This window comes from Dromiciops gliroides, chromosome 2 (genome assembly GCF_019393635.1).
Source record: "Dromiciops gliroides isolate mDroGli1 chromosome 2, mDroGli1.pri, whole genome shotgun sequence".
Taxonomy (NCBI): Eukaryota; Metazoa; Chordata; class Mammalia; order Microbiotheria; family Microbiotheriidae; genus Dromiciops; species Dromiciops gliroides.
The window spans coordinates 158,733,521-158,748,301 of NC_057862.1; the positions used below are offsets into that span (position 1 = coordinate 158,733,521).

The following is a 14,781-nucleotide window of genomic DNA, read 5'->3' on the forward strand; positions in this document are numbered from 1 at the left end:
CTTTGCCCCATTGTTGGTGACAGCCAGATTAAGAATAATGGTGAGCACTTTAATATCACATACTAAACGGAGGAAAATGATATTAAGATGATTTAATCTCAAGCCAGAAGCTGAAATAACTGTTTGTTTGAATATTTAAAATGTTAGTAGAATAACTTTCTCTTTTGATTAAAGCTACAGAAAGGGTAGTAATGTTTTGTCGTAGGCTGGTGATTCTCTTAGGCTGTTAATTCTTTATCTTTTGCCAAAAGCACCCTTTTAAAATTCTAAGTTAATTTTTAGTTGCATTATTTTAGCTATTAGTCACTTACATTTGGCAGTGGGGATTGTTTATTGTAAGGTCTCACCCCTTTTTTTAAAACCCCATTAAGATGTGATTGGTACAAGCATTATCACCATATTTGAGGTTGAATTTCTTAACTGTCCCAAGATTTCACTAATCTGCAATTTGTATCTGATAATTTCAATTATCCAGCTGACAACCAAGAAGTAAGAAAGAAAAGACTACCTGTGCCACCAAAATAGATTATCTGCTCAGTCTCATATTTCTTTTTCTAAGCTTAGTAGAACTATATACTTTTCTAGGTCTCAGAAAAATAATTGGTTGTTTATTCCTGTTGTCATGTTATGATATCTGTGAGAAATTTTTTTTCAGAAATTATAGTAGTTTGCAGAAAAGGCTTTTGACAAAATACAACATTCATTCCTATTAAAACCACTTGAAAGCATAGGTATAAATGGATTTTTCCTTAAAATAATAAGAAAAATCTACCTAAAACCATCAGCAAGCATTCTTTGTAATGAGTATAATCTAGTTTTCCCTGTAAGATCAAGAGTGAAACAAGGATGTTCGTTATCACCAACATTATTCAGTATTGTATCAAAAACGTTAGCAATAGCAAAAAGAGAAGGTTTAGCAATACTAGATCTTAATAAGGTAATAATTATTAAACCTTCTGCTACTAAGAAATAGAAAGGTGGATCAGTGGAAGAGAGTATACATACAATACACAGTCTATTTTACTATTATTTAGTTGTTTGCTTTTGCGGGGCATTGAGGGTTAAGTGACTTGCTCAGGGTCACACATTTAGTACAGGTCAAGTGTCTGAGGCCACATTTGAACTCAGGTCCTCCTGACTCCAGGGCTGGTGCTTTATCCACTATGCCACCTAGCTGCCTTTGAATTCATAGTCTATAAAATATTTTTCCCAATTTTCTCCATTCCTTTTAATCTTGGCTACCTTGGTTTTATTTGTACAAACCCCTTTAAAAGTAATGTAATCAGGGGCAGCTAGGTGGCTCAGTGGATAGAGCACCAGCCCTGGAGTCAGGAGTACCTGAGTTCAAATCCAGCCTCAGACACTTAACACTTACTAGCTGTGTGACCCTGGGCAAGTCACTTAACCCCAATTGCCTCACTAAAAAACAAAACAACAACAGAAAAATAATGTAATCAAATCTGTGCCGAATTCTTGCCAGACTTTTCCAGTTTTCCCAACAATTTTTACCAAATAGTGTATTCTTATCTCCAAAACTTAAATCTTTACATTTGTCAAACACAAGGTTATTATAATTATTTGCTACAGAGGACCTATGAAGAAAGAGGCTATTCATCTCCATAGAAAGAGCTGATAAATAAAAGTTATGTACGTAGTATGATTTCACGTAGATTTAGATATCTGAATTAAGTGGTGGCCTTCTCTAGTGTGAGGTGGAGAGGGAAGAAGGCAGACAGTTGGGAATGTAAAATGTAACAAAAACAAATTAAGTTTTTTTAAATTATAGTAATCTGGGGCAAATTAATACAAACACAAATTACCTTTGATACACATCTATCCACCAAAAACACACCATGTTATACGTAATTTAGTATAATGACAGTTTTTCATCAGGAAAAGCTTAAGACAGATGAGAAGTATATATGTGGTTTTTTATTCAAAAAATTTGCAAGATTTTGGTCCTTTAAAAGCAAGAATAATATTTATCTAGAAAATTCACTTAAGTTGGCTTTCAGTATCATGTACACTACAAATGAGCAATGTTATTATCAAAAATGCTTAAGGTAAGCTTTTTATAGGTTTTTCTTAGTCCTTTTTCCAGTTGTACTAAAAATACCAAAGTAAAAATTTCCAACTCCAAATTTAAAAAATTAAGATTCTCTTTTACACAATTATAGCATAACTTAAGTATGTCTAAATACTGATTTTTGTTAGACAAAGAGAGATTGCAGAGAGAGAGCGTCGAGAGCGAGAACGCATTAGAATGATTCGTGAACGGGAGGAACGGGAGCGCTTACAGAGAGAAAGAGAGCGACTAGAAATTGAAAGGCAAAAACTAGAGAGAGAGAGAATGGAGCGCGAACGCTTGGAAAGGGAACGCATTCGAATTGAACAGGTGCATTCAGTAAAGCTTTTCATATTTGATAACTAATAATTTGACCTTTAGTAAAATTTACTTTTCTTATAGTAAGTCTAATGTTAGGGCTTGAATTCAGCTCCTGAATGTTAAGCAGTAGGTATCATTTCAATGAAAATAAAATGTTTTTATAGTTCTTTGTTAAAGTAGTCGTTTATAGACCTCTGTAGCACCATGTCCAGATAAACATAATAATTTGATTATGGAACTGAGGCTGGAGATGCAATCCAAACTCAGTCATCTTATACTTGCTTAAATTTATATCGTGGCTAAATGGGCAGTAATGATCCTCTTAAGTCTTAGAAGAGAAGAAAGCTTCTCTTTCATAAACAAATGTTATCAAATGTGACTCTTTAAGTCATATTTCAGATTCCATTTAGCTACTTTTATTTTAGCCAAATGAAGTTTATGAAGATTCCCCTACTTGAAGCAATTTGCCCCAAATCACACAGTTAATTAATTAGTGATAAATCTGAGGTTAGAAGCCAGAACTCTTTAAACTCATAATCCACTGTTCTTTTTTATGCAACCATTAAATTTTGCTTCGTTCCACCTTGTCTTGTCATCCTTTTTTAAGGAACGTCGTAAAGAAGCTGAACGTATTGCTCGGGAAAGAGAAGAACTGCGAAGGCAACAACAACAACTTCGTTATGAACAAGAAAAAAGGAATTCTTTGAAACGTCCACGTGATGTAGATCATAGGTAGTTCCTTCTTGTTCACTGTTAGCATACACGCGTATATACACACACACACACACACACCACCCCCATTATGCTAAAAATTAGTCAAGTATTCAGTGGACCAGGATGTTGTTAGTGCATAGTTCAGCATGCTTCTGGAGCAAAGAGAGCAAAATAATAGAGCTATCCTGAGAATGACTGGTATACCATTTGATTTGGTGCATGCTGGCACACCACTTGCTTACCCATGCAAAACTTATTTTTATTTTGTAAGAAAACCGATATGCTTATTTTTTTCCCCAAATAAGTCATCTTGGAACACTGATCTTACCAAAGAAAGTTTAGAACCATTAGCTAGAGAGAGCCTACATTATCTGTAGAGAATATAAGGAAAATTTTGTATTTGATAGACATGGAGAATTTTCCTCTGAAGTGTCAGACTTGTGCCTTTAATTTATTCTTATTTTATGCTATTTTTCATTTAAAAATAAACTCTTAATCCAACATTCTTCTCTCCTCCCCTTCAAGGCGAGATGATCCTTACTGGAATGAGACTAAAAAACTGTCTCTAGATACAGATGCACGATTTAGTCATGGATCTGAGTACAACCGCCAACAGAACAGATTTAATGACTTTGATCACAGAGAGAGGGCCCGATTTCCTGAGGGTACAGCAGTACAGTCTTCATCTTTTGAAAGGTAGGTTTACAACAAAAGGCTACTTAAGGTTTCTTTGGCTTAATTGTTCAGTCTATGAACTTTACGGATTCCAGTTGTGTTTAGACAATATTTGATATTTAGGAATGACTTTTTTAGGAATGACTTTTTTGCCTAATGAGAATATGATTTAGTAGTTGAACACAATTTGACAGATAGATATAACAATTGATGGTATAGTGGTTGTCAATTTGATATTGTTGAAAAGTGAATGGCAATTGTACTTACAAGTGTTTGGGAGTTTTCCCCCCCTTTTTTGGGGGATTGCTGGTGGTGGTAGCATGTGTGTATGGAGACTAACATTTCTTTGAGGCAGCACAACAGATAAATAAGTGGAAGGCTGTCAATTACAGTTTCTCTAGGGCACTGAGAACAAATTCTTTGCCCAAAAAGTACATGTGGCTTAGTTTGAGTGGAAATGAGTCATTACATAAATATTAATTATTAACACTAGTAGAAGGGCATTTAAGTTATACAAAGAATTGAGAGAAGTGGCCGCAGTTATTTTAGGTGGGTAAAAAAGAAAACATTGAGTATGTTTCTGGGGGTGTTTATTTGTCTTTAGTTCTTTCTGGGCAAGAAAAATTGAGATATTAACTCTTTTAAAACTGTCAACAGGCGGGAGCGCTTTGTTAGTCAAGGTGAAGGGAAGAAAACACGTCCAACTGCACGGAGAGAAGATCCAGCCTTTGAAAGGTACCCCAAAAATTTCAGTGATTCCAGAAGAAATGAACCACCACCACCAAGAAATGAACTCAGAGACACTGATAGACGAGAAGTGCGAGGAGATAGAGATGAGAGGAGGACTGTGATCATTCATGACAGGCCTGATATAACACATGGTAGACACCCAAGAGAGGGTGGTCCAAATCCTCCAAGACAAACTAGTTGGAAGAATGAAGGTGGTATGAGCACCGAAAAACGGGACACAAGGTATTCTGCTATATTTTCTAATGTTTACCTAGACATACTTCTCTTAACAGAGTTAGCACACTTGCTTTTGGACTTTGATGACCAAGATTCTGATTGCAAGTTTTTCTTTAAGGGGTGAAAGACCAGAGAGATCAGGAAGAGAAGTTTCTGGACACAATGTTAGAGGTGCACCTCCAGGGAATCGAAGCAGTGCTTCTGGTTATGGCAGCAGAGAGGGAGAAAGAGGAGTATTAGGAGAAAGAGGAAGTGGTGGACAGGTAAGTGTCTCTTAATTTGGCATGAATTTTTTTGTGTGTTTTAATTTTTTTTTAGATTGCTCTTGAATTACAGGCATAACCCCAATTAACATTTCCCTAGCCAGCATTATTTAACTGTAGTTGTTCAAGTCTAATCAAACCCTACTATTAAAGGCTGCTTTAATATTTTCATTTATTCACTATCCGTAGTTCCTTTGAAAACAAAGTATCCTCCTACTGAAATTATGTGGAATTATAATATCTCCTACTATGATTTTGTGGAATCAGTGACATTAGTCATTATGCCTATCTTACATTTATATTAAAGAACCTATGAGGAAATGTGTTACAATCAATTCTTAAGGTATACTGCTATTACTCAGAGAGATACTCTGATTATTTTTCCCACTTATAGAAATTAATCATGTTAATTTGTTATCTGTTTACTATGCTTTGGCAATGGGGTCTACAGCTTAAAGTCTTAAAGATTAGCAGTTTTTTTTGTAGTGTTACTATTTGTTGAAAGAGTAACTTTCCTTGAGCAGTTAGAAAGTCTTTGAGAGTGGATTTAAGGGCAAGATAGTTCTTGTTAGGTTGCCATATCCCAGAAAGGACAAATGCTGCATCCAACATGTCAGACATCCCAAACAAATTAAATATAGAGTCATACCTGCTTGATCTCGAAACTGCAGTCTCTGCTTGTATATGGAAACTAACCACACTGTGCTTCCTCTTGGGATATTTGATGGCTACTTAGAGTTTTTGAGATCTTCAGGCAAGGAACAGTCTATGAAACACTTGCATTTTATTTTTATTTTATTTTATTTTATTTTGGGGGGCAGCTAGGTGGCACAGTGGATAAAGCACCAGCCCTGGATTCAGGAGTACTTGAGTTCAAATCCAACGTCAGACACTTGATAATTATCCAATGCCCTGCAAAAAAACCAACCAAACAAAAAAAAACCCACTATTTTTTTTTTTTCAGTTTTCAACATTCATTGTTTAAAATTTTGAAGTCCAAATTCTCTTCCTCCAGTTCCTCTCCCCTCCCTGGCCAGCAATTTGATATAGGTTATACATGAATCACTACCATTTTACATGTCTACCAGCTATATTAAAAATGAGAAAATGCCCTGAAAGCTGCCTAGTTTAAAATGCAGGTGGCGTATCTCTGCCTCATCTCATCCCCATTCTGTGTAGCTTTGGCATGTTTCTGACCCAGACAAATCAGTGTTTTAGATAGGGAGCAAAAGGTAAAAAATAGAGCAGCTAAGCTGACAATACTAGTATGATCTCCTTAGTTTTCTTTAACATACCCTCTTTTAGCATTATTCTGAGGATCGACATGTGGTTGAACGTCACGGGCGTGAAACTAGTGGACCAAGAAAAGAATGGCATGGTCCAAGTTCTCAAGGCAGTGGATATCATGACACGAGGAGAATGGGTGATGGCCGGGGAGGAGCAGGCATGATACCCCAGCATACAAGGTAAAATGACTCTTATTTAATGCTTTTCTGTGTTGTTTTTTTTTGGGGGGGGGTTCCATCAAATATTGTTGAGCACTATACTTCTGCTAGCTCCTTTTTGGGGAAAGATAAAAAATAGAATAATGGTATAGTCTTTCCCTTCATGGATTATCATTTATTTCTTCCCACAATAAGTTGACATATGACTTTTATTTGTTTAAACAAATACTTGTTTTTATTGACTGATCATTTTGGAGAATAAATGTTTATCCATAGATGAGGAACCATACTCTCTAGATTCTTAATCTACCATTAAAAAATACGAGTCCCATGTTTTACCATTCCAGAAATTCCCAGAGCACATCTAGAAACAGTATACTTTCTAGGTTTTGACTAGGTGATTGTCATTACAAATTATATGTGATGATAGAGAAATAACTTCAAAGCCAGGTAGACTTTTGTGTTCACATTCCATTCCTTGATACATACTGGCTTGTATGACCTTAATTAAGCAAATCACATAAACTCTCAGTGCTCTTTGCAACGCTTAAAGACTGGAAGTTGCTTCAAAGGTGCCAACCTATACTGGTAGAGGGAGTTTCCTCATTTTAGAGCTCCCTATTCCAATGAAGTTACAGTCTAGTCTTTATCCCTGATACTAGCTCATATTTCTATAGTCATAGAATCTTTTTTTTTTAATAGTCATAGAATCTTAAAAATAGAAGGCATTCAAAGGTTGGCTGCTCCAACCTATGTATCCAAATAAGAAATTTCTCCTATTTTATTTACATATTTATCTAATCCAGAATTTGCTTGAAGCCAAGGAAGAATCTAATCAACTTTTGTCCCATGTGTAAATCTTGAGTGTTAGAAAGTTTTTCCTTATGTCAAACCTGGGTTTATGCCTCTGCAATTTCATCTGTTGCTCCTAGTAGTTGTCTTCTGGGGCCAAATACAAGTCCCTCAAGTCTTACCTTTAGTTACATCCTAGTTCTTTTGGTCAGTCTCTAGTGTCCATCATAAAATGTAGTGTTCAGACACTCCTTCAGTTATTACCTGACTAGTGCACAGTACAATAGGACTCCCACCTTCATGGTCCTAAACCTCTCAGGGCAGCCTAACATTGTATTAGCTTTATTGGCTACCATGCCACATTGGTGACTTAGTGAGCTTTTAATAGATTAAATCTCCTCATTTTTAAAAATGAACTGTGTCGGTGCGGGCTAGGTGGCGCAGTGGATAAAGCGCTGGACCTGGATTCAGGAGTACCTGAGTTCAAATCTGGCCTTAGACACTTGACACTTACTAGCTGTGTGACCCTGGGCAAGTCACTTAACCCCCATTGCCCCCGCAAAAAAAAATTTTTTTAATGAACTGCGTCTTAGGCACACTTCCCATGTCTTGTACTTGTGAAGTTGTCTTTTTGAACCTAAACTTTTATATTTGTACTTATTAAACTTCATTTTACTAGATTTAGCTCAATATTGTTGGTAACAACCACCTGTTGAAATATTTTCAGATCTTGTTGCTCTCATACTATGTTAACCTGAGCCTAATCTGTGAATACCCCACTGTTGCAGTGTTTTTAAAACCAAATACAGGTGCAGCTAGGTGGTGCAGTGGATAAAGCACTGGCCCCTAATTCAGGAGCACCTGAGTTCAAATCTGGCCTCAGACACTTGACACTTACTAGCTGTGTGACCCTGGGCAAGTCACTTAACCCTTGTTGCCCTGTGCAAAAAAAAACCCCAACAAAACCAAATACAGCATTTCCTTCCCCACCAATAATCAGTATTGACCATTTTCATATATTCACCCAAGGGTTTTTTCTGTAATATGCTATTAGCAACTTCTAGCAGTTCTTCCTTTGAAATACCTTTTTCCTTTCCTTTTCATTCCTTGATCTTCTCCACAGCCCAACACCCTCATATTTGGACTAGTGCAATAGCCAGTCTCCCTTCAGTTAGTCTCTTTTCTATCTCCATACTAATTTTTTTTCCTCCATACTAATTTGATTAACTTGTTAAGAAAACCTTAGATGATATCTCATAATTTAATAATAGGCAACATGATATGGTAGAGCTGACCTCAGTGCCAGGAGTTTCTGAATTCAAATCATCCCTCTGAAGCATGCCATTTGTGTGAGCTTGAGCAAATCATATAATCTCTTTACCTCTTGACAACTAAAGCTATAAGTTGCCAAGCAGATACTGACATTCACTGGTAGAGGGAATTTCTCAAAGGGAATGCCCTACTGATTAAATTACAGGTCTGATTCCCCCTGAGTCCACCATCATCAAAAAAATCAAGTCTAGAGGGCAGCTAGGTGGCGCAGCGGATAGAGCACTGGCCCTGGATTCAGGAGTACCTGAGTTCAAATCCAGCCTCAGACACTTGACACTTACTAGCTGTGGGACCCTGGGCAAGTCACTTAACCCTCATTGCGCCGCCGCCCCCCCCCCTCCCCCCCCCACAAAATCAAGTCTAAACTCTCTTAACCTGATATTTAAGTTTAAGGTCTTTTATAAGCTTACCTCATCCAACCTCTAGTCTTGTTTTCAGTTTAGACAACAGAACTCTTCATTCTATCTATCCTGGTATACTTAACATCCTACAAATGCATCATGTCAGTTTTAACTTCCTTCTTTCCTTCCATCTAAATCATTCACCCTCTTTTAGGATCTAGCTCTCATGACAATCTCTTCTATAAGGCATCTTGAATAAAAACCAACTATTTCATATCTTAGCCTTATCAAATTTTAACATTTGTCTGTAATACTCATTTTAGCAATTACTTATATACTACCCTTATGTTGATTTTTTTTTTTAAATGTGTCTCTTCTACTTTATGTAAGTTATAAACCAGTGGTGGTCCAAGTCTCATTTGTTAAATATATTATTTGGTTCCTATATTAGGTACTTGATTTCTGGATGTATATGCATTGTGGATACTCACTAAAATGTTTTTTTTTTATATGATCTTTAACATTCTTTTAAAAATTTGTTTCCAGTAACTCATCACCAATTAATAGAATTGTGCAGATCACAGGCAATTCTATGCAAAGAGGAAGTGGCTCCGGATTTAAGCCATTTAAGGGCGGACCTCCAAGAAGATTCTGAAATCAGCTGCTTGACATGGTTTCAAGATAATTTATTGAAATCTCTTATAAACTTTTAACAGACAAGTCAGTGGACAAATGACTTATCTAGGAGTTTGGTCAAACTCCTTTTCCCCCTTTTCTTTCTTTTTTAAAAACATGATTGCTTTCCTCAATTTGAGAAGATATTTTAATAGTTATGTTGTAATTTTAAATAGTTTTGTGTATCTTTTGAACATTTTTTCCTTGCAGCACTAGAGTCACATTCAAGAAGCAAAGAATATTGGAATGGAAATGTTTAACACTGTGTGAATATGAAGAGTAGTTTGCAACTGTGTAATAGTCATTTAAGTTACCAGCATTAGCTCTGTGGTGTCAGGCTTTAGAGTTAGCTACTTTGTCATGAGATACATATTTATGACCTCCATTTTGGAGGTTATACAAGCTAAGAAAAACATCTGCTAATTTGTAGAAAATAAAATTGTTTCTTGCATTTCTGAGTATTATGTAACCTATTTTTGCAGAAGGTACTGTTACATTAAGTGCATCTGTGTATCCTAGTAAAAATATTCCTTTTTGAAATAAACCTTCATATTCTGTATAGTTGCTTAAGTGTTGAACATTTTTAATTACACAATGAATGTATTTGGGTTTATGTAGGAATATAGTAAGTATAATGAGGCCTTGAGCTGTGAATGGAACTTTTTTGGAATTTGTGCCATTAAGTTTTTGTCTGAATAATCAACCAGGAAACTATTATCTGATCTGATAAATTCCCTCTCTCAGAATTGTTTTCCATGTTCTCAACTTTGTTGAGATGTGGAAGAAATCCAAGCTTGAAATCAGTGAATCCACTTGGATTTTATATGTAGGAAGACATTGCTGCCTTTGGTAAAAAATAAAAATTCACACCTAGAATTGTATGAGTCTTTGTTTCCACCTTTAGGTTAACATCACACTGTTCTATGACATTAATAAAGTCAAAACCAAAATTATAGTAGATAACTGTTGTTTACTTATAAAGCCTAGTGTGTCTTTTTAGGACTTAGGCCTATCTTCTCAGCTTTTTAACTGAGCTCACCAAGAAGAAAGAAATCTTAGTTATAGAAAGATAACATATGTCTGCTGTCAGTAATATAATTTAACTAATCTAAAATAGAATTAAGCATACTCAAGATTGTGCTTCTCTAGCTAGCACTACCACTGTAACCCATGCTTGAAATCCAATTTTGATGTAAAGGGATGTCATTTCATTTAAAGTCCTGTCAATTCTGTCTCTGTACTCTTCTACATAAAATGGGAAATCCTTTATCTAAAAGACTTGTATACCAGTAATTTCTTAGTGTTTAATATTTATAAAATGCTAAAATTCTTTAAATTTTGCCACTTTAAACACTAAACAGGTAATTAGTGTAGTTAGCACTGGCTTTTAGATGCACAATTTCCTGGCCTTTGATAACCAAATGACTTAAAATCATGCTGAACTGGTGACAGAGCTCAAACTAAAACTGAAGGCTTGATTGCTGGACCTATAGCATTTGACCAATTTTGCCTCTCATTTTTACTTAAAGTACATTTTGGCTGAAACCTAGAACTCTTCAATATCTTCCTAAGTAGGCTTAACTACTTCCAGTTCCTCCTCTGACCACACACTGCTACCCAAGCATCCTTGCTTTTTACTCATTTAGTCCTGTTTCAATCCCTCAGTGGTTTCCTATTGCCTATGGCCAAGTTTGACAACCTTTTAAAATGGGGTATCACCTACTGCAAAGCCCTTCAGATATGTACAGTCCAGCTTGATGTGTAGCCAGGGAGTAGCAGGAAGTCTTTTTTTTTTTAACATTATACAAGCATTTAAAGTAATTCTGTCAGATAAGAGTTTTTCTCACCAACATCATCTTCAGAATCTGACCTGATAATGTCTCTTGACCAGTTGTGGGAAACGTGAAAATGTGAGAAAATGCTAAATAGAAACTTGTCTTGGGTGCATTTTAAAAAGCATAGAACCTTTTCCTCACTCTTCAAGCCTCCCATGGCACCCCTTCCTCAGCAGAAGATGTACTAACTGGTCTTCATTCCCCTCTTTCAGTTGATTGCTTTCTCCAAACACACCTGTTTTCATCTATTTGGTTATGTTGTGGAAGGCTGCTCTGCATTAGCTCCAGCACTAGATTTGCTGAGAAGTGCCTTTTCCTATTGCCTAAGGACTTAGGGCTCACTGGTGTAATTCCAGAGTGGGAGAAATCCAGTTTAATTTCACTTGCTATTTCTTGATCATTATTCTTTGTGATGCCTAGCTCAGGGTTTGTAGGCATAAATATGTCAGAGCTGGGCACTATGCCTCCTTTTTAGGCAGCCATCATAGCTGAAACCACCACATTCGGTTGCTGAAGTCCCAATTATTATTCATTAAAGAAGCATTTTATTATAATACTGTGCTGTAATGTCTTTACAACTGATGCTTTGGATTTGGATTCAGTAATAATATGCAAAATTTGAAATGTATTTCAAGATTGTAGTTTCATAATTCCTTTTATAAAATTTTTTAAAATTCTGTTTTATTTTTTGTTCCCAATTCTGTCTCTCTTCCTTGTCCATCCATTGAGAAGAAAAACCACTTATAAATATGTAAAGTCATGAAAAACAAATTCTTGTTTTTTAGCCATGTCAAAAAAGAAAAGAAGAAAATAGGCTTCAGTCTGGAGGTGAATAGCATGTTTCATGAGTCATTTTGAATGTTGGTTGATCATTGTGTTGATCGGAGTTAAGTACTTCAAATTTTATTATACGTAAGATATTGTATAAATTGTTCTGGTTAGAGTCATTTCACTTCGCATCATTTCATACAAGTCTTCCCAGATTTTTCTATTACAGCAATACCCAGTAGGACAGTAAAGCATCAACTTTGCACATTGGGCATCTCAATTTTACTGATTTTTGAAAAAGTATTTTACAAAGACCAGTAATCTGTAGCTTTGTGATTTTTTTTAATTGCAATTTGTTATCAAAAACATCATTGGAACATTAATATGATGAACTAAAATTGCTTATCATATTTAAACTAAATGCATAAAGAATGAAATATCCTTGGCCTCTACATTATTGACCACTCTGAAACATTCTTGCTGAATTTTAAATTAGGCTTCTCTTAGTGTTAATTTGTTTTTGATCATTCCTTTTCAGTGTCCTTTGCTCATTCATCATTCACCCCTTTGCTTGAGCGTACCTTAGTCTCTTTCCTGACCCTTTTCTGACTATTGCTCATCTCATTAGTTTGTTTGGTTTAAATATTATCTCTAGGCAGATGACTTACAAATATACATATGTAACCCACTCCAATCCTTGAATCACCAAGCACCTGCTGGTCATCTCTGCTTTGATGCCCGGTAAGCATCCATTTCTCCTCAAAAATTCCCTATTTCTGTTGAGGGCGCTGGTCAGGCATTGATTAAATGTCAGCTATGTGCCAGGCACTTGTGCTAATCCTTAGACTGTGTTCCTTCCTGTCATGCAGATTCATAACCTCAGTTCTCCTCGACTCTTCACTTTCTATATCCAATTAGTTATGAAATGTTAACTAACTCTACCTTTGCAGTGTGTCTTATCCTTCATCACCTCTTGGGGTCCTTAACTTATTCCCCCGACTCTGCTTCAACCCATTCTCCACGCTACTCTAAAGTTACTCCTCAAGCACTGGGCTAACTCCCCTACTCAAGAAGTGGCTCCTTGTTACCTGTCAGTTAAAATACAAACTCTGGGTAGGTATTTTAAGACTTTCACACATTGCCTCCTGCTGACATTTGGAGATGGATTATCACTGTCTTTCACGCCCTTTCTACTGTAGCCAAAATGGCTTTCTTGATATTTCTGCATACTCTTCTCTGCATTTTTTCACATGCTTCCATTGTTTTTCCTTCCTTCTGGAAGAGCACTATGATATTGGGGTGATGTCATGACTTGCAAGTGAATTGGATTGAAGTGAGGCAGGGCTATGCAATGTCACTAGCCTCACTCTCTTCTCCAAAGCCTGTCTGGGTCCAGTGACAAGACATAGATCTGGACAACTGGAGATGGGCCCCTCATGCAGGGGGAAACCTTGGCCTTTTTAAGCTAAGGTCTCTCCCAGGTGTCAGTTTGACTGTGTGGCAATGCCCATTCAGTAATTAAGGCTAGGTAAAGAATGCAGTAAAGAATGTCTTCTTTTACCTAGTCAAAAAAAAGGCACCCCAAAAAATGATCTGGGAGGGGAAGACCCGCAGGGTTCTGGCCAAAACTGAAGCAATTGCTTATCTTCTGCTAAGGTAGGATCCCTAGCTTTATTGAAAGCACAACTTCTACTTCCCCACCCCACTGTTGTCCTAGAACTTATTTTTATCTATTGAGCATACATTTTGTATACATTTCAATTTGTGCCTGTTTCTACTAAGAGAATTCGAACTCCTTGAGGGCAGATTATTTCCTGGTTGTCTTTGAATATAATGTCTGGTGCCTGTAACCCTATGAATCCCTCTTGGACCTCTTGTTCTTACTCATTTTTCCTTTTTGATGGTTAAAACATGTGTGTTTCCATCTCCCCGCCTCATTTTGTAATATTTCATAAAAGTATTTCCAGGTTTTTGTTTTGTTCTTCAGCTAAGTGTCATGATGGATAGAACTTTGGGCCTGGAGTCAGCAAGACTTGAATTCAAAGCTGACCTCTCCCACTTCCCTGCCGCCCCTGTGACCCTGGGCAATGCCTTTTACCTCTGCCCCAGTTTTCTCAATTGTAAAATGGTAATAATAATAGAGCCTACCTCTTAGGGTTGTCAGGATCGAGTTAAGATAATAATTATAATTCGATTAACAAGTGTGGGGGGGGCACATATGTGCTATTTAAGTTTTAGCTATTCTTATATTTACTGCTCTTAATTGCAATATTGTTTTCCATTATATGAATATGCAGTGATTTATTTAACAATTCCCATGTAGTTGAGTGTAGAATGCCTAGATTTAATATCTCCATAATTTTTGTATATTCTTAAGAATAAAAACTTATGGGGCAGCTAGGTCACACAGTGGATAGAGCACTGGCCCTGGATTCAGTAGGACCTAAGTTCAAATCCGGCCTCAGACCCTTGACACATACTAGCTATGTGACCCTGGGCAAGTCACTTAACCCCAATTGCCCCGCCAAAACAAAACCAAACCCCCCCAAAAAAATAACTTAAAATTTGCCCATTTTCACTTAATAAAAA

General features: G+C 36.5%; 1 protein-coding gene across 2 annotated transcripts in view; it reads left to right on the plus strand.

The window, feature by feature from the left end:
- Positions 1–12,712, plus strand: part of SLTM (SAFB like transcription modulator) — a 44,167-nt gene extending 31,455 nt beyond the window's left edge. The window contains exons 15-21 of one of the 2 annotated variants that reach the window (XM_043983049.1): positions 2,215–2,395; positions 2,994–3,118; positions 3,626–3,796; positions 4,433–4,747; positions 4,860–5,004; positions 6,310–6,470; positions 9,461–12,712. In XM_043983049.1, the coding sequence (XP_043838984.1) occupies positions 2,215–2,395; positions 2,994–3,118; positions 3,626–3,796; positions 4,433–4,747; positions 4,860–5,004; positions 6,310–6,470; positions 9,461–9,569 (1,207 nt within the window). In that variant the 3' untranslated portion in view covers positions 9,570–12,712. The remainder of the gene's footprint in view (positions 1–2,214; positions 2,396–2,993; positions 3,119–3,625; positions 3,797–4,432; positions 4,748–4,859; positions 5,005–6,309; positions 6,471–9,460) is intronic. The other variant, XM_043983048.1, reaches the window with a different exon arrangement.
- Positions 12,713–14,781: the final 2,069 nt, after the last annotated feature.